General features: G+C 43.5%; 1 protein-coding gene across 1 annotated transcript; it reads left to right on the top strand.

Moving 5' to 3' along the window:
* Positions 1 to 767: 767 nt before the first annotated feature.
* SMG8 (SMG8 nonsense mediated mRNA decay factor) lies at positions 768 to 11,323 on the top strand. The gene is made up of 4 exons (XM_075561514.1): positions 768 to 2,873; positions 4,004 to 4,149; positions 4,404 to 5,276; positions 6,813 to 11,323. Exons 1-4 carry the CDS (start codon positions 1,115 to 1,117, stop codon positions 7,008 to 7,010), a joined length of 2,976 nt encoding a protein of 991 aa, XP_075417629.1. The 5' UTR covers positions 768 to 1,114; the 3' UTR covers positions 7,011 to 11,323.
* The last annotated feature ends 15,805 nt before the right edge of the window (positions 11,324 to 27,128 follow it).

Here is a 27,128-nt window from a genome sequence, read left to right as displayed (position 1 = left end):
TAATCTTTCTAACACGGGACAAAGATGAGGCTTTCTAGTCTTGTAGACTTGGAAACCCACCCTGCAATACTACTGCCCTGCAGGATTGATATGAGCCAGAATTGACTAGATGGCAGTGAGATTTTGGAAACTTTCAAAATTGTTAGAAAATAAGAGTTGGTTAAGAAAAATATGTAGTGGTTTTTTTAAGTTCATGGAAAAATTCAACTATCTTTCGATTCCATTTTCTCACGAACCTAGTGAAGCCCCTTTGTGTTTGAACACCCAATATGACTTAATATATTAAAAACACCACTACTACACCGTAGTGCCCCAACTTTCCTTTGAGGATGAAATGCGGTAATTCTTGATGAGAATTTAGCACACAGGCACAGAGTAACTTTTTCATTGTTTGATCACATTATTGTATTGCCATCATTTCACATCGCAAGTAACAAATCAATCAACACAAATGCTGTCATTCTGTTCCTACATTAAAGTCCGGAGTATTTTATAAATAAGTTCAACTATTCAAACTTCCGACACCGACATGAAATCTTGAATTGTGGTGTTGGCGAAGAACAATGGAAGGGCCGCGGACTGCCAAACGGACAAAGCTCAGCGAGAATGTTGCTGAGCGTCAGGAGGGTGAGCCTGTGCCCCATGCTTTGGGCACATGGTGTCAGGAGAGACCAATCCCTGGGGGAAGACCTCATATCTCTTTGGCAAAGTAGAGAGGCGGCGCAAAAGGAGAAGCCCCATGAGCAGACGGACCGACGCGGTGGCTGCAATCCGGGCTGTCCAACCCAAGAAGGATGGGGAGGATGGCGCAGGACCGGCGGCACCGCTGCGGGTCAGAACCGCCTCGCCGGCACCTAACGAGCACCCCCACCCAAACTCCAATCCTGCAGTTTCACATGGAAGAGGATCTTAAAGCAGATTCCTAAACCAGCTCTGCACAGGCCTGGGAAACCTTGTCCCCAAACAAGCCAGGACCGGACCGGAGGAGCAGGCGGAACCCAAAGGGCGGCGACCGCGGGCCTCCAGGCGCCGGCGGAAGGACTTCAGCGGCGGACGGAAGCCGGCCGCGTTTGCAGGGGGACCACCGGAAGGGCGCTGGGAAAGGCGGTGCACCATGGCCGGTCCTGTCAGCCTGCGCGAGTTTCTGATGGGCGCCGCTGGCTCTGCGGGCTCGGACAGCCCCGCAGGGGCCCCCGCGGAGGGCGGCGAGCGCGCGGCCGGCGGCGCGGAGCCTCCGTGGCGCGAGGATGAGATCTGCGTCGTGGGTATCTTCGGCAAGACGGCGCTGCGCCTGACTTCGGAGAAGTTCTCGCTCGTGAACACGGTGTGTGACCGGCAGGTCTTTCCTCTCTTTCGCCACCAAGATCCTGGGGACCCGGAACCTGGGGTCAAGGCCGAGGTTGGCGCCGTCGGGGAAGCAGGGGGAGCCGGAGACCCCGGCACCGGTGATGCCGCTCGGGGAGGTGCAGCCGCCGCGACGACCGAGGGGAACCCACCGGAGGCGGGCACCCAGGACTACAGCCTCCTGCAAGCCTATTACAACCAGGAAAGCAAAGTTCTTTATCTCCTTCTCACCTCCATCTGCGACAATTCACAGCTTCTCCAGGCTTGCCGGGCCCTTCAAAGTGGAGAAGCTGGAGGGGGCCTCTCTTTACCTCATGCAGAAGCGCACGAGTTCTGGAAGCATCAAGAGAAGCTGCAGTGTCTCAGTCTCCTTTATCTCTTTTCGGTCTGTCATATCCTGCTTCTGGTCCACCCCACCTGCTCCTTTGACATTACCTATGATCGGGTCTTCAGAGCCCTGGATGGGCTGAGGCAGAAAGTACTGCCCCTCCTCAAAACAGCCATTAAAGATTGTCCCGTTGGCAAAGATTGGAAGCTGAACTGCCGACCCTGCCCACCTAGACTCCTTTTCCTTTTTCAACTCAACGGAGCCCTCAAAGTGGAGCCCCCGCGAAGCCAAGACCCAGCTCACCCAGACAAGCCCAAAAAACATTCTCCTAAAAGGAGACTACAGCACGCCCTGGAGGACCAAATCTATAGAATCTTCCGGAAGAGTCGTGTCTTGACTAATCAGAGCATCAACTGCCTCTTCACTGTGCCCGCCAACCAAGCGTTTGTATACATAGTCCCTGGGAGCCAGGAGGAGGACCCCATAGGCATGTTGCTGGACCAACTAAGGAGTCATTGCACTGTGAAGGATTCGGAATCTTTGTTGGTGCCTACACCTCTTTCTGGACCCAGGCGACACCAGGTCATGAGACAGCACAACCGACAACAGCTTTCCTTCCACATCGACAGCAGCAGTTCTAGTTCTTCAGGCCAGCTCGTGGATTTCACTCTTCGGGAATTCCTATGGCAGCATGTGGAGTTAGTCCTGAGCAAGAAAGGTTTTGACGACAGTGTGGGCAGAAACCCACAGCCCTCTCATTTCGAACTTCCCACTTACCAGAAATGGATTTCAGCAGCTGCCAAACTGTATGAAGTGGCTATTGATGGGAAAGAGGAGGACGTGGCATCTCCCACAGGGGAACTAACATCTAAGATTTTAAGCAGTATTAAAGTCTTGGAAGGGTTTTTGGATATTGACACCAAATTCTCAGAAAACCGGTGCCAAAAAGCTTTACCGATGGCCCACAGTGCCTACCAGTCAAATTTGCCTCATAATTACACCATGACTGTCCATAAGAATCAGCTTGCACAGGCTCTTCGAGTATACAGCCAGCATGCTAGGGGGCCGGCTTTTCACAAATATGCTATGCAGTTACATGAGGACTGCTACCAATTTTGGAGTAATGGCCATCAGCTGTGTGAGGAGAGGAGTTTAACCGATCAACACTGTGTACATAAATTTCACTCATTACCTAAATCAGGTAGCTAACATTTTCTCAGCATTTGACGTTAAGACTTTGAATTGTGTTCTTTTTTTTTCATACTTAGCTTTAATTAGTCGCCATCTTCACATCTGTTGATTTTATCGTGTGTTTCTTAACCTTTTTCTGGTCAGTGTCGAATTGTGTTCTTATTCTTGGTTTAAGATCATTTGTTTTCTGTGTGCTGACTTTTTTTAATACATCATTTTATTGGGGCTCATACAACTCATCACAATCCATACATGCATCAATTGAGTAAAGCACCCTTATACATTCGTTGCCCTCGTCATTCTCAAAATTCACCTTCCACATGGGTTCCTGGAATCGCTCATTTTCCTTTTTTCCCCCTCCCCCTCCCTGTGCTGATATTTTTAAAAGAAAATTTTATAGGGCATTATATTTTTTAAACGTTTTATTAGGCACTCATACAACTCTTATCACAATCCATATATACATCAGTTGTGTAAAGCACATCCATACATTCTTTGCCCTCATCATTTTCAAAGCATTTGCTCTCCACTTAAGCCCTTTGCATCAGGTCCTCTTTTTTTCCCCTCCCTCTCTGCTCCCTCCTCCCTCATGAGCCCTTGATAATTTATAAATTATTATTTTGTCATATCTTTCCCTGTCCGACGTCTCCCTTCACCCACTTTTCTGTTGTCTGTCCCCCCAGGGAGGAGGTTATATGTAGATCCCTGTAATCGGTTCCCTTCTATAGGGCATTAAATGTGGCTTTCTGTAAAAGAAAAATACCAGCTATAGCTACTAATTACTGTCATGCATTTAAAGAATGAATTCTAATAGATTAGCACAAGAGAACTGTTAAATAGTACAAAGTTTCAGTAATGTCATATTAACATTTTTACTATGGAGGATTTGTTGAACTAACCATGAGGATGGTAGTCAGATGAGAAATTCGCTTATAGAAGCCTTGTAATTTTGGATCAAAAAGGTAAATTACTTATTTCATTGGCATCTTTTATTATGTATGTTTAGTTAAGGCTTTTGTGTTTTTCTTTGTATCTCCAAAGCACTATATGGAAAATTGGGGAGGTTAGATGTTGCAGAATGCAAAGTAAAATCTCACACTTTGTGTTTTTGAAATTAATCATGACTTTTACATTTTCTAGGAGAAAAACCAGAGGCTGATAGGAATCCTCCAGTGCTGTATCACAATAGCCGAGCTCGATCCACTGGCGCCTGTAACTGTGGAAGGAAGCAAGCACCTCGAGACGATCCCTTTGATATCAAGGCAGCAAACTATGACTTCTATCAAGTAGGTGCCACCTAGTCCCTCTTCCTCTTTCCCCCTCTCTTTTGGCTAAATACCGTCTGAGTAACAATACATATTTTTCAAAAGCAAAATACCTTAAAAGGCAAGTTATTTTGCCGTATGACGTGTAAATGACAGTTCCTTCCATGTTCTTTTTAGCTGATACCTTGGTTGTTGTTGCTTTTTCCCTTTTAAACTGAAAATGGGCCTATCTTAAATGAAAAGCTGACATTTTTGTTTTGTTTCTTTCTCCATAGCTCCTAGAAGAAAAATGCTGTGGAAAATTGGATCATATCAATTTCCCAATATTTGAACCAAGTACTCCAGATCCTGCTCCTGCCAAAAATGAGTCCTCTCCTGCCCCTGCAGATGCAGATGCTGATAAACTTAAAGAAAAAGAACCTCAAACCCAAGGGGAGAGCACAAGCCTGAGCTTAGCTTTGAGTTTAGGCCAGTCCACAGACAGCCTCGGCACCTATCCCGCTGACCCACAAGCAGGAGGAGACAACCCAGAAGTTCACGGTCAAGGAGAAGTAAAAACTGAGAAGAGACCAAACTTAGTCGATAGGCAGGCATCTACAGTTGAATATCTGCCAGGCATGCTACATTCAAATTGCCCTAAAGGCCTTCTACCCAAATTCTCCAGCTGGTCTTTGGTTAAACTAGGCCCTGCTAAATCCTATAACTTTCATACAGGTTTGGACCAACAGGGCTTCATTCCAGGAACAAACTATCTTATGCCTTGGGACATTGTCATCAGGACCAGAGCTGAAGATGAAGGAGATTTAGACACAAATTCATGGCCTGCTCCAAATAAGGCCATCCCTGGAAAGAGAAGTGCAGTGGTGATGGGAAGGGGAAGGCGGAGGGATGACATAGCTCGAGCTTTTGTGGGCTTTGAGTACGAAGACTCCCGAGGCCGACGATTCATGTGTTCAGGACCTGACAAAATAATGAAAGTAATGGGGAGCGGGCCAAAGGAGTCAGCTTTAAAAGCCCTCAACAGTGATATGCCTTTATATATCCTGCCATCGTCTCAGGGGCGAGGGCTGAAGCCACATTATGCTCAGCTTATGAGGCTTTTTGTAGTGGTTCCTGATGCTCCTTTGCAGATCATACTAATGCCTCAGGTAAGAAACTTGACGTACACACACATCCCCCCTACCCACCCCCCAAAAAGAAAAAAATGTTAATGTTTGGTTTGGATTCTTTTGCTAAATGGATTTTCTTTTTTACATTTTATTAGGGGCTCATACAACTCTTATCACAGTTCATACATATACATACATCAATTATATAAAGCACATCTGTACATTCTTTGCCCTAATCATTTTCAAAGCATTTGCTCTCTATTTAAGCCCTTTGCATCAGGTCCTCTTTTTTTTCCCCTCCCTCCCCACTGCCCCCTCCCTCATTAGCCCTTGATAATCCACAGATTGTTATTTTGTCATATCTTGCCCTATCCGGAGTCTCCCTTCCCCCGCTTCTCTGCCGTCCATCTCCCAGGGAGGAGGTCACATGTGGATCCTTGTAATCAGTTCCCCCTTTCCAACCCACTCACCCTCCACTCTCCCAGCCTCGCCCCTCACACCCCTGGTCCTGAAGGTATCATCCACCCTGGATTCCCTGTGCCTCCAGCTCCCATATGCACCAGTGTACAACCTCTGCCCTATCCAGCCCTGCAAGGTAGAATTCGGATCATGGTAGTTGGGGGGAGGAAGCATCCAGGATCTGGGGGAAAGCTGTGTTCTTCATCGGTGCTACATCGCACCCTGACTGACCCATCTCCTCTCCTAAACCCCTCTGTGAGGGGATCTCCAGTGGCCAACAAATGGGCTTTGGGTCTCTACTCTGCCCTTCCCCCTTCATTCACTATGGTATATATATAAATATAATTTTTTTTTGCATGATGCCTTATATCTGGTCCCTTTGGCACCTCGTGATTGAACAGGCTGGTGTGCTTCTTCCATGTGGGCTTTATTGCTTCTGAGCTAGATGGCCACTTGTTTACCTTCAAGCCTTTAAGACCCCCAGACACTATCTCTTTTGATAGCTGGGCACCATCAGCTTTCTTCACCACATTTGCTTATGCACCCGTTTGTCTTCGGCGGTTGTATCATGGAGGTGTGCAGCCAATGATATGATTTTTTGTTCTTTGATACCTGATAACTGATCCCTTTGGGACCACGTGATCACACAGGCTGGTGTGTTCTTCCATGTGGGTTTTGTTGCTTCTGAGCTAGATGGCCGCTTGTTTACCTTCAAGCCTTTAAGACCCCAGACACTATCTCTTTTGATAGCCGGGCACCATCAGCTTTCTTCACCACATTTACTTGTTCACCCGCTTTGGCTTCAGCTAAATGGATCTTAATTTTAGATATGTTCTATAACTACTATTTCATTTTTTTTAATTGTGGGTATGTAAATCAGTATGTAAAGTCATTTGGCTCAGAAATAGAATTTGAAGTTAAAATCCTACAGAAAAGTAGGGTAGTAGTTAAAGCTAGGAGTGCACCCAGACCTGATTAATCTTATGCCGTCTTTGAACCTATTTGTTGAGGGTATTTATCTTTCAGGAGTTTTTTGTTTGTGTTTTTAATCATTTTACTGGGGGCTTGTACAACTCTTACTATAATCCATACATATTAACTTGTTTTGTTTTTCAGGTTCAACCAGGCCCACCACCATGCCCAGTATTTTATCCAGAGAAACAAGAAATCACTCTCCCACCTGATGGCCTGTGGGTTTTGAGGTTTCCTTATGCCTATGTGACTGAAAGAGGACCTTGTTTCCCTCCTAAGGAAAACGTGCAATTAATGAGTTATAAAGTGCTCCGTGGCATTCTTAAAGCAGTGACACAATAATTCTTTTTTAGCCAGTTCAGCCCTACACCTGATCTGGTTTGTTGTTGTTGTTTTTGTTGTTTTTGTGAGAAGTGATAGTAGTATGTGTACACTGTGATTTCCAGAACCCTAAGTGTGTTTTGGTTGCAGGAGTTCAGTATTTGGCCAATAATTGTTATATTTCATGATAATGTTGATATTTATTGGGAGTAGGGCTCCAGTTTCCTAATAAAGATCAATTGTTCTAGAAAAAGGCATAAATACTTGGTTGATACCATATTTTCTCTCATTTCTGTTTAACTCCTTATAGTAAAACAAGTTTATATTACATAAATGTTGTATAATTGTGTTAATCCAAAACCTTCTTTCTTGTCCAAAAAAAAAAAAATGGGATTGTAACTGGGCTTTTTCTTAAAATGCTATTTCTGAATTTATTTTCAAAACAAATGATCAATTAAATTATCTAGAAACAATATGCAAACTGATATAATATAATTGCAAAAAAAGTACTCTTCTTTGGCTTACGGTTCTGGTACCTGAGTTAGATTTTTCTCTTCCGACCACTTTATTCTTGGGATGATGAGAGGCCGATTTAAGTGAATGTTATCTGCACAAAACATTTTCATCCAGAATATTAATGTGCACTCGATTCTGTTCAGTTTCTATGCAAGGACACAATTTGCTGAGTGATGCAAATCTTGTTAGGGTAGCTTTCCCCACATCAAGATAGTGACTTGATATACAGCGGCACCAGCTAGATAAGCGTGCAGAAGTGAACGTACCCAAACGAGTTGATTGCATTTTATAAGATACCTCTTTTTAAATGGTGATTCAATGGAATTGGAGATTTTAATTTCAATATATATGCAATATAGTGTTTGCTTAATGTATCTTCTATATCAGTTTAAAGCAGTTTTGTGGCTTTTAATTTAAAGGCACACAGGGAGAAAAACAGTTGGCAGCTAATTTTTTAAAACAAATTACATGTGTTTTTATGCCTGTTTAGTTTGATTAAGAAAAGTGAGATGTGAGCCAATAAGAATTAGGAATTAGTCGCCATTCTTTTTTTTTTAAATCATTTTATTGGCGGCTCTTACAGCCCTTACCCATCCATCCATCCATCCATTGTATCAAGCACATTTGTACTTATGTTGTCATCATTCTTTTTTTTTTAACCATCATCATTTTCAAAATATTTTCTTTCACTTGAGTCCTTGGTATCAGCTCATTTTCCCCTCCCCCGCCCTCTCTCCCTAATGAACCCGTTATAATTTATTTTTAATTTTTTTTCATGTCTTATACCGACCAATATCTCTCTTCACAAACTTTTCTTTTGTCTGTCCACCCTCCTACCCCCCACCAGGAGGGGGTATATATTGAACATTGTGATCGGTTTCCCCTTTCTCCCCCCACCTTCCCCTTCCTCTCCTGGTAATGCTACTCTCCTTGTTGATCCTGAGGGGTTTGTCCTGAATTCCCTAAGTTTTGCGCTCTCTCTCTTTTTTTAAATCATATTACTGGGGGCTCATACAGCTTTTATCACAATCCGTGCATATATCCATTCTGTCAAACACATTTTTGTACATTTTTTGCCATTATAATTTTCAAAAAATTTTCTACTTGAGCCCTTGGTATCAGCTCCTCATTTTCCTCCTTCCCTCCTAAACCCTTGATAATTTTTTTTTAACAATTTATTGGGGCTCATACAATTCTTATCACAGTTCATACATATACATACATCAGTTGTATAAAGCACTTCTGTACAGTCTTTGCCCTAATCATTTTTTTCTCCTCTTTTCTTTTTTTACATTTTATTAGGGACTCATACAACTCTTATCACAATCCATACAAATAGATACATCAATTGTATAAAGCACATCCGCACATTCCCTGCCCCAATCATTCTCAAGGCATTTGCTCTCCACTTAAGCCCCTTGCATCAGGTCCTCTTTTTTTTCCCCCTCCCTCCCCTTTCCCCCCTCCCTCATGTGCCCTTGGTAATTTAACCCTTGATAATTTATAAATTTTTTTTTCATGTCTTACACTGATCATTGTCTCCCTTGACTCACTTTTCTGTTGTCCATCCCCCAGGAAGGGGATTCTATGTAGATCATTGTGATCGGTTCTCCCTCCCCGCCCCCACCTTGCCCTTACCCTCTTGGTATAGCTACTCTCATTGGTCCTGAGGGGGTAACTGGACTCCCTATGTTTCCAGTTCTTACCTGTACCAGTGTACATCCTCTGGTCTAGCCAGATTTGTAAGGTAGAATTGGGGTCATGACAGTGGCAGAGGAGGAAGCATTTAAGAACTAGAGGAAAGTTGTATTGTTTCATTGGTGCTATACTACACCCTGACTGGCTCATCTCTTCCTTGTGACCCTTCTTTAAGGGATGTCTGATTGTCTACAGATGGGCTGTGGGTCTCCACTCTGCGCTCCGCCTCATTCACATTGATAAGATTTTTTGTTCTGGGTCTTTGATGCCTGATAACTGATCCCATCGACACCTCATGATCACACAGACTGGTATGCTTCTTCCATGTGGACTTTGTTGCTTCTCAGCTAGATGGCCACTTGTTTATCTTCAAGTCTTTAAAACCCCAGATGCTATATCTTTTGTTACCCCGGACACCAACAGCTTTCTTCACCACATTTGTTTGTGCACCCATTTTGCCTTCAGCAATCATGTATGAAATGTGAGCATCACAGAATGCCGGGTTATTAGAACAAAGTGTTCTTGCATTGGGAATCTCTTTTCTTTCTTATGCAATATTCAAACAGCATCACACCTAAAGACATATACTGAATATCCTCATCTACAACATTCAATGGAAGATTAAAACAGACATACTTCTCTGGGAGTTTATGACATTTGCTATAAAAATTATCTGTATTTTATGTGTATATGTGTGTTATGATAAAAATCACTTTACTTTGTATATTAAGTAATTCTATATTAACTATATTTATAGAAAAAAGTGTTCTTGAGTTGAGGGAATACTTGAATAGAGGCCCAGTGTCCATCTGCTACCTTAAAACTTAACATATAAGTACCTAGATAAAAATATTCCCCTATTTTTATATATAAATAAATTTGCATATGTGCATGCCTGTATTTAGACCTCTATACGTGTCCTGTGCCTCCTAGTTCTTTCCTCTATTTCCTTTTACTTTCCTCTTGCTCCACTATCGTCTTTGGCCTTCATTCGGGTTTCAGCAATTTCTCTCAGCTACATTGCCTTTGATCAAACCCCACCAGGCATACTATGCCCTCTTCGCCATTAACTTTAGATCACTTGTTGTTCCCTTGTCCCTGGGGTTGTTGACACCCCCTTTCTTAAATTCCCCCCTCACCCTCTCCTGCGTGTCCCGTTCCCCCACATTGATCCCATTATTTTTTCCTCCGGATTGGTTATCCTGCCTATCTTATCTAGATAGACACGCAGAGACAAGAATTAGTACAAAAACATGACAGAGCAAAACAGCATTTTTTTTTAAACCAGCAAAAAACAGGCAAGCCTATAAATAGTTCCAGGTCTGTTTGTTGACCTTTAGGAGTATTTTCTGGTCAAGTCTGATGGGTGCCACACCCTGGCCCGAAAGTCTATTTTGGGGATTCCTCAGGGACTTCATTGCTTTGCTCCCCTTGCTGTTTTGTTGCATGCCCTTAGTGTTCCCCCAACCACCCCATCCTCTTACTTTCTTGTTTATCCTTTTATTTCATTCACTCTTTTTGTAAATTTAAAAAATCACATTTGCTTTTATACTTAGAATAGTTCTTGATTGGTTGTAATAAATAGCATACTGCATTTGGGAAACGTGGCTAGATAGCTCGGTAGGACCTGTACTAATAGCTTAATTTATTTATTCAATCACTTCTAAGACTTAAATAAAAGGTCATGTATCTTGTGGGCCAAAGAACTGTAAAAGAGTAGTTTATAAGAACAGATATGTTTCTGAAGAGCAAACTGTCGTTTTTCTTTATTTCTTTTGGGTTTCATGTGGAGCGTTTTACAATCCAACTGAAATTAATAAATTAACTTCCTTGATTAATTTGGATAGCTGTAGAATTTGTAATTCTAAAATTTTGTGCTGTTTGGATCTTATAACACCGTTTAGGAGCTTCCTCATAGTTGTTTTTTCTTTTTACCTAAAAGGATTATGGAGTGCCGCGTTGGTAAAGTGTGGCCCATAGAATTTGCACTGCTTGCCACTCTTCTCTTTAATCGCTGTGTTGATGAAAGTTACTGCAAATGCTCGAGTATAAGCTGACCTAAATATCAGCCAAGGCACCGAATTTTACCACAAAAACTGCATTGAAAATGTGCTGGAAAACTCGGCTTATACATGAGTATATATGGTATGTGTCAGCTTGGCTAGGCCACGATTTCCCGTGGTGTGGCAGATCATGTATTACGTAGTCATCCTCCATTTGGTGATGTACAGTTAAAAGGGGAGATTCCTTGTGGTGCGTGCAATACATGTGGATGTTCCGGGAAGCAATCTGACTCCTGATTCTTGGTGTCTGAGTCAGCAGCTTGCCACCTAACCTACAGATTTTGTGATTTTCCAGCTCCTGAAAACCCATGAATTAGTAGCTTGCCATCAAACCTGCTAACTTTGGGTTTGTCAGCCCCTACAACCATGGACTTAGGAATTGCCGGTTTCTTTCTATCTATCTATCTATCTATTTATTTATAAATGTCACTGATTTTTCTCCTCTAGTGAATCCAGCCTAACACAATCATAAACCTTATTTAAACAAATCTTAAAAGCAGCTGATTTTACCAAGTCAAACTTGCAGCAGCCCTTACAGTAGACTTTGCTTAGCAGGTGCTTCAAATTGATAATTTTAAGTATCACTGGGTCAGAAGAGACCAGAGGACATCCTTTGGTCTATTAGTAAATTATTAATGTGTCTGCAAAAAGATTGGAAGCTTTGGAAGACCAAGAACACCAAGTTTCATATATATATTTAGAAGTAAATATACCTTATTCAAGGAGTGCTATTTAAAGGGCTAGTATAATAAATCTTTTTGTAAGATAAAGTATATCAAATTCTTACATTTGTTTTAATGACTTCACATGGTTGATTTACTTAGGCACCTCTCTACTGCCTAAATAACAAATCTGCATCACACTTCAAGAAAAAGGCCTTCAAAATATGGAAAACAAAATGAGAAAAACGGAAACCTGATTTATAAACAACACAGCTACTCTTTATTGAATGGCGTGCATACAGTAATAAGTTCATGAATGTCCATTTACTAGATACTTTACTAGTATTATACGTACGTTATCTCTAATCTTCAAAGTATGATAGATATTCCTATTTTATGGATGAGGAAATTGAACCTTGGAATGAAGTAATTTAGTCAAGGTCATGTAAGTAGACAGTAGCAAAAGTCAAGTTATAAATTCAGGACTCTTAATTTCAAAGCTGTACTTTCTTTTTCCCATTGTCGCACATGCCAAAATTATGTCCCATGATTCATCTTTATTAGAGTGTAGAACACTCACTGCCAGCTGGTGGTGCTGACTTATAGCAACCTTAGAGAACAAGGTAGAACTGCCCCTGTGGGTTTCCGAGACTGAAAGCACCTCTCTCCCCTGTGAAGCAGCTGGTGGTTTAACACCGCAGGCCACCACATAGCCACTAGGACCCTTGCGAACACTGGATGACTACATCAAATGGTTGTTGCTTAGTTTCCTTTTAAGTTATGTTTTGAGTGATTCTATATCACTAGTCTATTTTATCATTTTCTTAATATACTTTATAATCTCATTTAATAAATTCCTTTCGTTGATTAGCATAGCCTTATGTGTTTTGTAAAGCTAATATGTAGTTGGTGTACCCTAATATAACTAAGATATAGTTAGTCTGAGTATTTTTTAAAATGTAAGAACATGCCTGAAATTCCAGTGCTCTGAGCTATCCACTGGTAACACTTTAATGTCTAGACATTCGTGTGCATCTACGCACATACAGATATATATTCTTTTAAATAATTGAAATCAAAGAACACATGTTGTTCTATGATTTGCCTTTTTACCCAACAGTATTGGTAGTATTTTTTTTGATAATAAATGCAACTCATGTCATTTTAAATGGTTGCATAGTTTTTCATTACCATAATTTTGTTAATTACTCCTTTATTCTTGCCTTTGGTGTTCTTTCTAATCTAGAGCTTCTACAAATAGTAATGAACTTAGAAGTCCATGCATATTTTATTAATGCTTGTGACTTTTTTGTAGACTAAACTCTTACTAAGCTCTTAGACCTGTAATTCATAGGCTAAAGGACATACACTTTTTATATTTTGATACTACTATAATATTAACCAAATTGTCCTCCAAAAGTTCAACCTTGTTCTCATATACTATCAGATTCCCATAAGCATAGTTGGGAATCTGTCAATCAAGTATGTGTTATAACAATTTTCTTTTTTTGAACAGTAGTATCAATTAATTTAGTACTTCTTTTAGAATTCTTATGTAAATGCGATCTTGTCTCAATGATATATGACACTAATCAGTTGTATCTCGCCTAGAATACTAATAATTTGGGAATGTAATTTAGAGATGAGTTTGAAATGTCAAGTTATGAACTCGTTAGAATACAACAAAAGTGTTTTTTTCTGGACTGCTCTCTGGACCTGTCACCTCCTTATGCTTCAAAGGATAATTCTGAAGTGGGAATAACCTTGTTATCTTTTAGTAAGACTAGGACTGTTTGTTTTTAGCTGGGCCCTGGGCATGTTTATTGAACCTGAAGTCAGGGAGAGTGGGAGGGAGGACCTGCGCCTTGCTGGGGCTAATCAGAAAGGAGTCAACAGCCTGGTAGGTGGCCCACCCACACCATGCAGCCTGGAGTCCAGTACCCTCCCACAGGGCAAGGTCACAGGCAGGAACTGGGTCAGGGAGTGGAAGGCTGAAGTCACCCCCACCTCCACCCCCACCGCCTCAGGCTGGCCCCAGGCCTGAGCTAGGAGGAGGCTAGCTTTCAGATGGAATGGGAGTGATACTGAGGTCAGAGAGCAGCCCCACCCCCCACCCCCTCCAGCCAGGTAGGACCTGAAAGTCTGTTCTAGTGTGGGCTAGAGTCCCAAAACAACTATTTTTGCAAAACTTTTTTGTTTTAATTTTCAAACAGGTTTGTTTTGATTTTTTTTTTACTGATAAGGGAGGGATAATGTGTCTTTTGTCTGCTTGTCATTTTGTGTGTGCTCACTGATACAGCAGGAAAGGATTGAGATCATGCACATTGGAAGAGATATTTTATTTTTAAGAAATCCAAAACTTTTTTTTCCCCTCCTTCCCCTTTCCCCCCTCCCTAATGTGCCCTTGGTAATTTATACATCATTATTTTGTCATATCTTGCCCTATCCGGAGTCTCCCTTCCCCCCTTCTCTGCTGTCCCTCTCCCAGGGAAGAGGTCACATGTGGATCCTTGTAATCAGTTCCCCCTTTCCAACCCACTCACCCTCCACTCTCCCAGCATCGTCCCTCACACCCTTGGTCCTGAAGGTATCATCCACCCTGGATTCCCTGTACCTCCAGCCCTCATATGTACCAGTGTACAGCCTCTGTCCTATCCAGCCCTGCAAAGTAGAATTCGGATCATGGTAGTTGGGGGGAGGAAGCATCCAGGATCTGGGGGAAAGCTGTGTTTTTCATCGATACTACCTCACACCCTAATTAACCCATCTCCTCTCCTAAACCCCTCTATGAGGGGATCTCCATTGGCCAACACTTGGACCTTGGGTCTCCACTCTGCACTTCCCCCTTCATTTAATATGATATATATATATGTGTATATATATATATATATATATACATATATATATATATATATACACATACATACACACACATATCTTTTTTTTTTTTTTGCATGATGCCTTATACCTGGTCCCTTGGGCACCTCGTGATCGCACTGGCCGGTGTGCTTCTTCCATGTGGGCTTATTTGCTTCTGAGCTAGATGGCCGCTTATTCACCTTCAAGCCTTTAAGACCCCAGACACTATCTCTTTTGATAGCCGGGCACCATCAGCTTTCTTCACCACATTTGCTTATGCACCCATTTGTCTTCAGCGATCCTATCATGGAGGTGTGCAGTCAATGATATGATTTTTTGTTCTTTGATGCCTGGTAACTGATCCCTTTGGGACCACTTGATCACACAGGCTGGTGTGTTCTTCCATGTGGACTTTGTTGCTTTTGAGCTAGATGGCCGCTTGTTTATCTTCAAGCCTTTAAGACCCCAGTCACTATCTCTTTTGATAGCCGGGCACCATCAGCTTTCTTCACCACATTTACTTGTTCACCCACTTTGGCTCCAGCCGTTGTGTCGGGAGAGTGAGCATCATAGAGTTCCAATTTAATAAAAGAAGGTATTCATGCATTGAGGGAGTGTTTGAGTAGAGACCCAAGGTCCTTCCGCCACCTTAATACTTGACCTATAAATATAGACACATAGATCTATTTCCCCATCCTCCTATATATATTTGCATGTACATGTCTTTGTCTAGACCTCCATGAATGCCCTTTGACTCCTAGCTCTTTCCTCCATCTCCCTTGACTTTCCTCCTGCCTTACTACCATGCTTCGTCGCCACCTGGGCTAGAGTATACCTCTTCTCTAAGCAACCTTACCCTTGATCATTTCCCACCAGGCCTGCCACTCCCCCTTCTCTACCATTTGGGGTCCCATGTTTTTCCCTTGTCCCTGGGTTTGTTAACACCACTTCCTTACCCCCCTTACCCCCCCCACCCCAAGTCCCCCCGGAACTGTCGGTCCCATTGTTTTTCCTCCAGATAGTTCATCCAGCCTGTCCTATTCAGACAGACCTGTGGAGACACTAACATGCACGAAAACAAGACTGAGGAAAACAAAGCAACAGTATACAACCAGACAACAAAACAACAAAAACAAACCACTGACAAAGAACAGAACAAAACAATTCACAAGAGAAAAGCTTGTAGTTAGTTCAGGGATCGTTTGCTGGCCCTTAGGAGTGTTTTCCAGTCCAGTCTGTTGGGGCACCACGCCCTGGCCCCAAAGTCCACTTTCAGCATTCCCTGGGGACCTTGCCGCTCCATTCCCTTGCTGTTTCGCTGCACTCCCCCAGTGATTTGCCTTGGTGTGGTGGGATCAGGTCAGGTGCAATTCCCACACTGTGTCTCCGGTGCTGTCCCCTGTATCGCCCTTAGTCACTGATTGGCATCATTTCTCATAGTGGGGCCAGCCATGTTGTTCTCTCTGTGGACTGGCTGCTCTACTCAGGAACATCATCATCACGGCCTGTTGGGCCAGGCTGTGCTCTACTCTCTCCTCCTCTGACTGCTGCTTTCATGAGCACTGATTGTGGATCCAAGCAAGAGGAAATCCCTGACAACTTCAATCTTATTCTCTGTTTATCGTGCTTGGAATAATGTACTGTGCAAACAGCGGTCTCACATTCTGAGATCAGAAGAACTAGATGGTGCCCAGCTATCACTACCAACAGCTCTCAAAGGGATCACATTGGCATGTCCTGGAAAGATTGGAAGAGAAATGTGGAGTACGACTCAGTCATAAAAAGGCCAGGTTCACTGCTCAGGTAGGGTTTGGTGGAATCCTGAGATTATGGCAGTTAGTAACTCAGTTCTGGAACTCAACCCCAGGCCTTAATTTTCAGATTAACACTAAGGTTCCAGTTCATAAATGTGGAGCGTTGGGTTTTTTTTTTTCCAGACAAAATATGTTTAACCATGTCTCTGAGATCACTAGATGACTGTAGACAAATTATCTCATTAAAACCCTTATCTTAATCTCTTTGAGGTGCCTTTTGTTAATAGTCCAATAAAAACAGTGGCTTTCCAGGAGATCTGCTGGGCCAGTTAAATTCAAAGCAGAGGGCGCAGCTCAGAAGGTGATTTTGTTTTCCTTTTTATTTTCTAAGGTGTGGGGGAAAGGCCAGCCCCACAACTAATCGCGGGTTCTGTAACCACAATTGTATGGTTAAGATATGTAAAAATTATAATAAAGTCGTAGAGAATACTAGGAGAGAATAAAATAAAGAAGTTAGATACATTTCATGGTAGCATGCTCACCTCAGCTCCTCTTGCTGGTACAGGGTAGGAGAGAACCACAGAGAGACGTCTATTGCTAACGAAGACATATCTTTTTAGGGGGTGTGATTACAGGTAACCACAAGTCACAGGAAGGAGCTGTACAATAGGCATAAGCGTAACAGGAAGGGGGTGAGCTAGGGGTGGACCCACAGTAGGAAGGGGAGGACTAAGGGTATACACGTGACAAGAAGGGCGGATCCTAGATTCATGATGGCGGCCTAACCATGGTCACCCTTGAGTGGGCTTGACCTCCCGGGGCGCTCCTTCAGGGAAACAATCTACTACTGTCCTTATCAGAAGGGAGTGGACCCTACTTGTGGAATGAACAGTGGTGTCTGCTTGCTCTGGATGGCTGATAACCCTTAGGGAGAATAACCCCTGACCTACTTCTGTTAATGTCCATGTGTACAGTCATTCACCCTTTGTAGCACGCAGCTAGGTTTGGCATATATTTTGGGGAGACAACTTGGGAGAAATCTTTGTGTTTCCCATATTAAGGGGTAATCTTGATACATTTTTTTTAAGGATACAGGATGATTACATGGGGCTTTTTTTTAACATTGGGCTTTTAAGAAAGAAATTTTAAGGAAATATAAAATTATTTTGATGAGATAAAAGCCAGGAAAGTTGTGCATAGGAATGTTTTTCCAACACAATGGCTGGAAGGGCCATATTAAATAATTAACTGCTCCAGAGTGAGACTATGCAAATGTGGTGCTTGTGGCCCACTTTGGAGATTGGCTAATTTGCTAATAATCTAAACAAGTTTAATGGCACTCTTGTGGTGGTGGGACCATGCAAATCAGGTAAATGAAGCACTGGTGAGGGGGTTTGTCAGATTTCTCAGCCTGCTGGTTTTATAACGAGCCATCCCAAAGGCAGAAGGAGGATTTCATGACCGCCAGAAGAGAAGATGGGCAATGAATGCATGCTGCGCTGAGAGCCTCGTCAACCCGGGAGAGAGTTACAACATCTGAGACCGAAGCAGTGGCAGAGAAAGACGGCAGTAGAACCAGGAGATGGTCCAGTGAGAAACGTGAATGACTTCAGGTATACTTGCTCGCAGAGTGGAGTGACTCTGGGCATCTATTAGCAGAGCTTGGAGAACTTTGTAACACTTCACTGATTAGGGCAAAGGCCAGGCAAGGATGGGTCAAAGGCCAGAGAAGAGCTAGTCTGCAGGCATGGCTACAAGAGGCTGTCATGGGTGAAGAACTTTATCTTGAGAATTCTTGAAACTGTATTGCAACCTATTACTCCCTGATAAATCCTCTAGCTATGAGGATGGTCTGTGTGGCTGAGGACATGTGTGTGAGGGAACTGGGGCGTGGGGGGTGGGGGTCATGTCTGACCTCTTCTGACTACACGAAGGGGAAGGAGAGCCCCAAACTCCACATTTTCCCAAGGATGATTCCTATGAAGCAACAATTAGTCATATGAGAGGGTACCCCCCAAAAAACAAAAAAGCTCCACTGGGCAGTTTTCTCACTGCTAAGCATCAAACAATTTGCTCTGAGTTAGTGCACCCAGTGGCATCACCTGAGAAGGTTCTCTTTGGTCATAGTGAATTTTTTCATAAAAGCAGTTTTGCTTGCACCTTGTTTTTTGTGATGGCCGATTTAAGAGAACAGTGTGTGGCTGTGAAGTTTGGTTTCCTGGTTGGGGTGGTGTGTGTGTGTGGTGCATGCTAATGCCACAGAAATTGTTGTGATGTTGAACACAGCTTATAAGGACAGTGCTATGGGGAAAATTCAAGTGTATGAGTATTTTTCTCATTTCAAAAAAGATAAAATAAAAAAAAATAAAATGCTGATTGATAACAAACCTCATTCTGGATGTTGTCAACTTAGAGGTTTTGAAAAGATTGTGTAACAGTATGGGACAAAAAAGGCCTGGTTTGTGGCAGATGAGGGATGGGTTTTGCTACCACAACAATGCAGTTGCTCACACAGCCATCTCAGAGAGTCAATTTTGGACAAGAAGCTGCATGCCTCTCTTGCCCGCCACACACGACTCAAATGACCTCACTCAGTGCAACTTCTTTTTGTTTCTGTGAATGAAGGACATGAAAGGATGGTGATTTGATTATGTAGAACAGGTGAAGAAAAAAATGAGGGAGGTACTGTCAGCCATCCAGATGAGTTTGAAAAATATTTCCAAGAATGTAATTGCAGATTTGACAATTTTATTAAGTGTAATGGAGAATAGTTTGAGGTGATAAGGTTGTTTTGTAAAAAGATTTAAATGCATAGCTTTGAAAACAATTTCGCTTATTTGTTTGTTTTTTTGGTACCCCCTCGTATGTTCACTTCCCAACCTTCTTTACCCTATTCTGATACCAACCAACTCTCCCATCACAGCCTACTCCTCTATACTCCTCTATACATTTGATAATCTGTGGCAACGGGCACACAGAACTCACAGAGAATATTTACCACGATGAGGTTTTATCAGGGACGTGAACAGGTTACATCAAAACAGTGTTAAACAATATTAAAGGTACTGTTCTTTCAGTAACCCCTCTTCTTAGTCTTGCTGACTGGCATATCTCTCTCTGGTCCTTAGCCTCTTAATCATGTGGCCCCTTGGGCAAATGTTACAAAGCTCTTTTAGAGCTGCCAATTGTCCAAAGAGCACCCAACTCTGCAAGCCAAGCCAGCCTCCTGCCTGCTTTACTCCTCCTGTGGGTTGGAAAGCCCCTCACTCTGTCTGACAGTCCCTCCTGCCACCACAGCTCCTCCCTCACGGTATCTGCTGCTGATTCTCCATGTTCCTCCTGTGAGTCCTGGGAATTCTCTATTCCTGCCTTTAAGGCGCCTCACTTTCATACTCAGTAGAATGGCAAAACGGACCAATCCCCAAGTTAGTCTTCTATTATTTGCATGCTCCCATTCAGTCATTGCAGGGGAATTAAAAAGACTTGTTAACTTATAATTGAGTAAATTAAAATTACAGAGACTATAAAGTCATACTTAAAATTATTTTATTGGGGGCTTGTACAACTCTTATCACAATCCATCCATCCATCCATTGTGTCAAGCACATTTGTATGTTTGTTGCCATCATCATTTTCAAAACATTTGCTTTCTACTTGAGAAAGTCATACTTTTAAAACAAGACTTTCTAACCATCTTTACCATTCTGGATACTGTCCCTTTTCACTGGTTGACACAAAATACATGTGAAATCTCCACTATGAACCACTCTAAATCACACACACACACACACACACACACACAGAGCTTGGTGAGAAATAGAATAATTTGAACAATGATGATCAAAGATTATTCTTTGAAATTATACCTGTAGTATGAAAATGACTGACTTAATAGAGTGTCTGCCAATACCATTTGTTCAACTGTCAAAAGGAAAACTCCTTACTATAAAAACGTTTTTATATTTTCTTTTTTTATGTTGTGTTAGAGCAGTCTTAGGTGTAGTTCTCATGTTATCAATTCACCACCACGTTAAGTTTTATAAATACCTATGAAGTACATGTGGAATTACAACTCTGATAATCAAGGACCTTTGTCTTCTTCTGGGAAATGTTTATTTATGGTTAGACAAAAGAAAAGGGGGCACGTTATTTATGTCATCTAGGAGCAGATGGGAGAGAGGGATCATTATTTACAGCTATTTAACTGGTAAAGTCCAAGTGAGAACTATAATTTAGGTAAAAGATACTTATTACACAGGCCAACAACAACAATTTTTTTCTTGTTGTATTGAATTCTAGGTCTGTTCCTAATGGGTTATTTGGGGTACTTATTCAGAAAGTCACAATGAACAGAGCACATTAGCTGTAGTTTCTTAGACATAGTCAAATTTATCAAAATTTCATCTACTCTTTAAAAGATTGTCTCCACAGAATTGAGATGTCACAAGTGTTCTTATTTAAGTGGAAAATTGATGTATTTAAATTGTCCACAATTTTTTTGTGTATGACCTTTGTTTCCCAACTGCTTGTCTACTTTCTTTCCTATAATGCACACTGTTCTACACTCAGCTCTTGTACCCATTCCACCTTCCCGTGAACTAGCACGGCTCTCAGAGGGATGAGTCTTTCATGTGTAATAATGCACAAGGTAAAGAAATTGGGGAGAAATAACAGTGATTTTGTTAGGTAGCTAGCATAGGGACTGGGGCGTCCATTACACATGCTCAGAGGTTCGAGCTTCTGGCCAAGAAGGGGTGGTACATCTAGATGGGCGTTACACCTGGATTGGCCCATCTAAGCCAGGTGAACTTGATTCAGCCAATGGGGTCAGCTAGTATTGTCGACCACGCCTTCCCAACGAGGTCCCTAAAAAGGGCAGAGGTTTCGCTCTGCTGCGCTCTTTCCCAGTGGCTGCTACACAATGTGGCACAGCTGGGATGTGGTCCAGGGCAGCCAGGTCACAGTCCTGTAACTGTGCCGCGGACTCTGTCTGGCTTGAGTTCCATTCACTGTAGAACCTGAAACTACTCCTATTCTCTATTAACCCACTTGGGTCACAAACCAGGCTTTGGCGTGAATTCTTTCTCGCATGGAGCCGAGGACTGAGGGATATCTCTCCCTGAGAGATCGAACATAATTTGGTGCCGTGACTCGGATAGATACGGTAAGCCGGTTCCAGATATTTCCTGGAGCGGGCCCTCACATCCTAGTCTTCACCACCTTCAGGAGACAGTGGCATGTAGCTGGAAAGGAAGCCAGGCTGAACTCCTCCCACAAAACACTGTGGAGGTGATGGCTCACCAAACCAACTCATGAGGATACTCAGAATGTATTACCGCAGCCCCATCCTTTTGTGTCCGTTTTTTCGCCTATTCTTACTGGTACACGGCATTTACGTTTGCCTTTCTGTGCCTGCCTTCCCGGGAGCTGGCATGCCTTCCCCAGGCAGGATTTCTGGGAGGGGGCTGGGACGCTGTTGCCTGCAGGGTGGGAGAATTTCGATTCCCAAAGCCTTTTCAAGTCTCAGTGGTATGTTCTGTGCTCCGGCCAGCTAGATGGATGGGTGTGCCCATGTAAACCCTGTTGGTTTCTGCAGGACTCTGGCTCTGGTGGCTGGTCCCCTATTGACTTTGACTAGGCCACAGCTGTGGCTGCCATTTTCCCAACTACGTGACTCTGTTCCCTGGCAGCATGGTGCCACTGGGTGTCCACATTTTGGCTGTGGGGCAACAGAACATGTGACCCTGGCCAAGATGGCACCCACCGCTCCAAACACATGGAGGGGCAGTGCCTAGGTAGCTGGCTGCTTAGGCCCGGGAGTTAGCCCTGCCCAGTCCCTGGAGTCGAATATTTCCCTTTCCCCTCCAGTCCCTGTAGCTCTCTCCTGGTTTTTCAAACAGGCTGCTGTAGTGTTCTCCCAGTGTGGTTTGTTCCTTGCTACTGGGTGGTTTTCCGTTGGCCAGGCCTAGGTCAAAGGCGTTCGGAAGCTTAGCCTAAGTAACTTAACTTTCGCCTTTCAGTGTTGCTGCCTCTGGCACTTTTGGGAACAGCTCTTAATACAGCTCCACTGCCATGATGTTCCAGCCAGAAATTTCAATTTCCCTAAAGGTTCCCTGAGCTGCCAGATAGACGCCCCTTCCCTTCAGAGATTTGAGAGTCTGCTCCTGCTGGCAGGCGTCTTTGAAGGCCATGGGGCCACACCAAGCAGTGGCCCTCCTAGCTTGTGGTCTAGAAAGCATCAGTTGCAGTGACTGGTCTTTGACCTTTACCCTCGGGAGGGGGCACCTGCCAGAGGTCTCAGATTCATGACACCCCAGAGGTGTGCACTGACGTTGCGGTTATTGACCTTCAGGCATTAAGCTCTCAATAGCCTCCTTGTTTTGTGTTTTCAAGATGGAATTTACCAGCTCATACCCAGGAATTGCCCCCTCAGATGCATCCTGTCTAGTTGGGATAGATTTGATCCAGAGAGGCTGGACAGAGAAGCTGATTTTGTGTTGCAACTCTGTTTGGCCACAATATCTTTTAGAAAAAGAAGAATCGTGGCCGGAGAATGGTACACTTTCCCTTCCAACCCTGATTCAGCTAGAACGTTTTTGTGGAAGGATGGGAAAGTGGGCGGAGATCCCATATGTTAGAGCATTTTTCCTTTTGAGGAGCAGTCGAGACGTTCGTTCCCAGTGCACCCAGGACCCCCTAAGGGACCCTGGATTTAGGGGCAACTATTCCCCCATCCCTGAAACAGTCCTGAACATTCTACCCATAGTAGAGGCAGCAGGGGAATTTGGTCCCCACGCAATTTACAAGTCTTTTACTCTAATTGAACTCAAGCAAATTAAAAATAACCTGGGCAGTTACTCTAACAAACCTGAACAGTACACAAAACACTTCCAGCACCTCACCCGAGCCTCTGATTTAACCTGGAAGGACGTAATGGTCATACTGGGACAGATTGTGACAGACTGAGAAAGAATGAGTGCGCAAAGGTGCTAGGAAATTTGCAGAGGAGTTACATGTGATGAATGAAAAGTACCCTGTAGGGGAAACAGCTGTGCCTTTACCTGACCCTGCTTAGAATCATAGTGAGCCTCAGGACAAGTGGGCACGGGAACATTTCCTGGTGCGTATCACAAATGGACTAAAGGCAGGTAGGCAAAAGGCCATTAACTATGCCAAGGTGACAGCGATTCACCAGAGACCTACAGAGTCTCCTGTAAGCATTTTTAGAGTGACTAAAGGAGGCCCTGAAGAATCATACTGCTATATGCATAGAATCCTCTGAGGGCAAGTCTTAATCAGGGACAAGTTTCGCACACAGGCTGCACCTGACATTCGCAAGAAGCTCCAAAAGCGAGTGCAGAAACCTGAAGGAGCTACCCTGGAGGGTCGGCTGCTTGTGCTAATACGGCCTTTTACAATAGGGAGCAGGAAGGGGAGGTTCAGGCCCAGGAGAAGGAGAGAAGGAAGGACATTCGGCATGCCCAGGTATAGACTGCACTTAATAACTGACACCCTTCGAATGCCTCCCAGGTTTCTCAGACCGTTGAACCAGGTACTAAGTGCTACATTTGCCAGTGACTGGGTCATTTGGGCTAGAAACTGCCCTAACCGGAATAGGCCTCCTCACATGTCATGTTTCCATTGCAAGCAGACCGGCCACTGGGCTGGCCTCTGTCCTAAGGCCAAAAACCTGGAGGAGGGGTGTCCACAGGACAATATGCAGCTGCTAATGGAGGAGGATTGAAGGTGCCCGGACCGGACGGCCCAGCGGCAGGAAATAGTTGTTACTGGTCTGCCACTGTGAGCATCAACGTGGAAGGTTGGTTAGTAAATTTCTTTTGAGATACTAGGGCCACCTATTCTGTCTTACCTCCTCCCCTGGACTCCTGGCACCCCACATCTGCTCCATCCTGGGAGTGTCAGGAAAACCGGTAGTTAAACATTTTACTGAACCTCTCAGGTGCCTATGGGATAACTTATTTTTCTCATAGCTTCCTAGTAATCCCTGAATGTCCAGCTCCTCTCCTAGGCCGAGATAGACTGTCCAAGCTACACACCTGCATAGTCATCAGGCCTCATCCTCGTCCCTCTACAGCTTTCCAAATGATCCTCACAGTGGAGAAGCCACAGATTTCCCCACAGGAACCGTGGAAACGAGCCATAACCCCTGAAGTTTGGGATGTGAGAGTCCCCGGCAAAGCTAAGTATGCTATCCTTGTAAAGATTTCCCTAAAAGATCCTACCCAGTTTCCCCATCAGCGACAGTATATCCTTTGAAACCTGCAGCCATCAAAGGATTACAACCCCTTATTAGTAAGTCACTCCAACATGGACTTTTGGTCCCTGATAACTCCCCCTGTAACACCCCCATATTACCAGTTAAAAAGAAAGATGAGTCTTATCGGCTGATCTAGGACCTCAGGATAGTACATGAAGCAGTGATTCCACTGCGCACAGTAGTGCCAAACCCCTGTACCCTCCTAGGGGAAATTGTGAATGCTTTTACCCCCATTCCTATGTTTACAGTGAACAAACACTCATGCCTGATAATCCTAAGATTTTTATTTATTTCCTGTGACACTAACCTAACTTCAAGGGCACTGCCACCTCACAATATTACCCTTGTCTCACTTAAACTGTTCATCTGTTTGTCCATTTGTTTGTTTTTCCAGAAGTTCTCAGGTTACCAAGACCTCTGAACCAAGTGTGCCAGCTCCAGGACCACCATCTCCTGGACCACCTCAACCTTATCCATCCTAGCCCTGAATGGACAACCCCTCCCAGCAGAGTAGGAAGGGTATGGACCCAAAGCCCCACTTCTCCCCTTTTGCCAGTAGGAAGTAGCTAGAGATGTCATCACCAAGTACCCCAAAGATTTAGGTCCATATCTCTTCAGGGGAGAAATGTTAGGTAGCTAGCATAGGGACTGAGCATTATTCATGCTCAGAGGTTCGAGCTTCTGGCGAGGAAGGGATGGTACACCTAGGTGGGCGTTACACCTGGATTGGCCCATCTAAGCCAGGTGAATTTGATTCAGCCAATGGGGTCAACCAGTATTGCTGACCATGCCTCCCAACGGGGCCCCTGAAAAGGCCAGATGTTTTACTCTACTGTGCTCTTTCCCAGCGGCTGCTACACAATGTTCGGAGAGGCCAATGCTGTGGACTCTGTCTGGCTTGTGTTCAATTCACCGTAGAACCTGAAACTGTTTATATTCTCTGTAAACCCACTTGGGTCACAAACCAGGCTTTGGCTTGAATTCTTTCTCACATGGAGCCAAGGACTGAGGGATATCTCTCCCCCAAGAGATCTTACAATTTCTGAACAACTTCACATACTGAACATTTTGATCAGAATGAATTAAGTGATCTGATCAGGGACTTAAATCTTTTCGAGGAGTCCTCTGATTTGCTTGCCTCTAGATTAAACACACATACATACATACAATAAAAATGAAAAAGCCTGGAATAAAAATGACATTTTACTTTTATTATTTTATTAATAAATCATTTTATTGGGGGATCATACAGCTCTTATAGCAATCCATACATCAATTGTATCAAGCACATTTGCACATATGTTGGCATCATCATTTTCAAAACATTTTCTTTCTGCTTGAGCCCTTGGTATCAGCTCCTCTCTTTTCCCTCCCTCCCATACCCCCCAAATTACTTTTATTGAAAAAGAGAAAGAACTTGCTGTCATTCTTTACCAAAGACAACAACTTAGTATTCTTTTATTATTCTTATTAAATTCTTTTACTGGGGGCTCTTACATCTCTTACACAATCCATACATTCATCCAGTGTGTCAAACACATTTGCACATATGATGCCATCATCATTTCAAAGCATTATCTTCCCACTTGAACCCCTGATATCAGCTCCCCATTTTTTCCACCTCCCACCCCCGCCTGCCCTCCTTCAAGAACCCTTGATAAGTTATAAATTATTATTTTCATATCTTACATCATCTTCTGTTGCATTTTTCTGTTGTTCGTCCCCCTGGGAGGGGGTTATAGATTGATCCTGTGATCAATTCCCCTTTACTCCCCCTACGTTCCCCTAATCCTCCTGATATCTCTACTCTTATCATTAGTCCTGAGGGGTTTATCTATCCTGGATTCCTTGTACTTCAGGCTATTATCTGTAGCAGTTTGCATGTTCCGGTTTAATCTGATTTTTAAGGTAGAATTGAGGTCATGATAGTGGGGGGGAAGGAAGCACCAAAGAACTAGAGGAAAGTTGTGTGGTTCATTGATGCTATACTGCACCCTGACAGGCTCATCTCTTCCCTGTTACCCCTCTGTGAGGGGATGTCAATTGTCTACAGTTGGGCATTGGGTCTCCACTCCATGGCTAACCCGCCCCCCCCTCCATTCACATTTGATATATGATTTTGTTCTGGGTCTTAGATGCCTGACACCTGATTCCATTGACACCTCATGATCCCACAGGCTGGTGTACTTCTTCCATGTGGGCTTTGTTGCTTCTCAGCTACATGGTGGCTTATTTAACTTCAAGCCTTTAAGACCCCAGATGCTATATCTTTGGATAGCCAAGTACCATCTGCTTTCTTCACCACATTT

The sequence above is a fragment of the Tenrec ecaudatus genome, chromosome 10 (genome assembly GCF_050624435.1).
Source record: "Tenrec ecaudatus isolate mTenEca1 chromosome 10, mTenEca1.hap1, whole genome shotgun sequence".
In the NCBI taxonomy this organism is placed as follows: Eukaryota; Metazoa; Chordata; class Mammalia; order Afrosoricida; family Tenrecidae; genus Tenrec; species Tenrec ecaudatus.
This window is presented reverse-complemented; position numbering and strand designations above follow the sequence as displayed.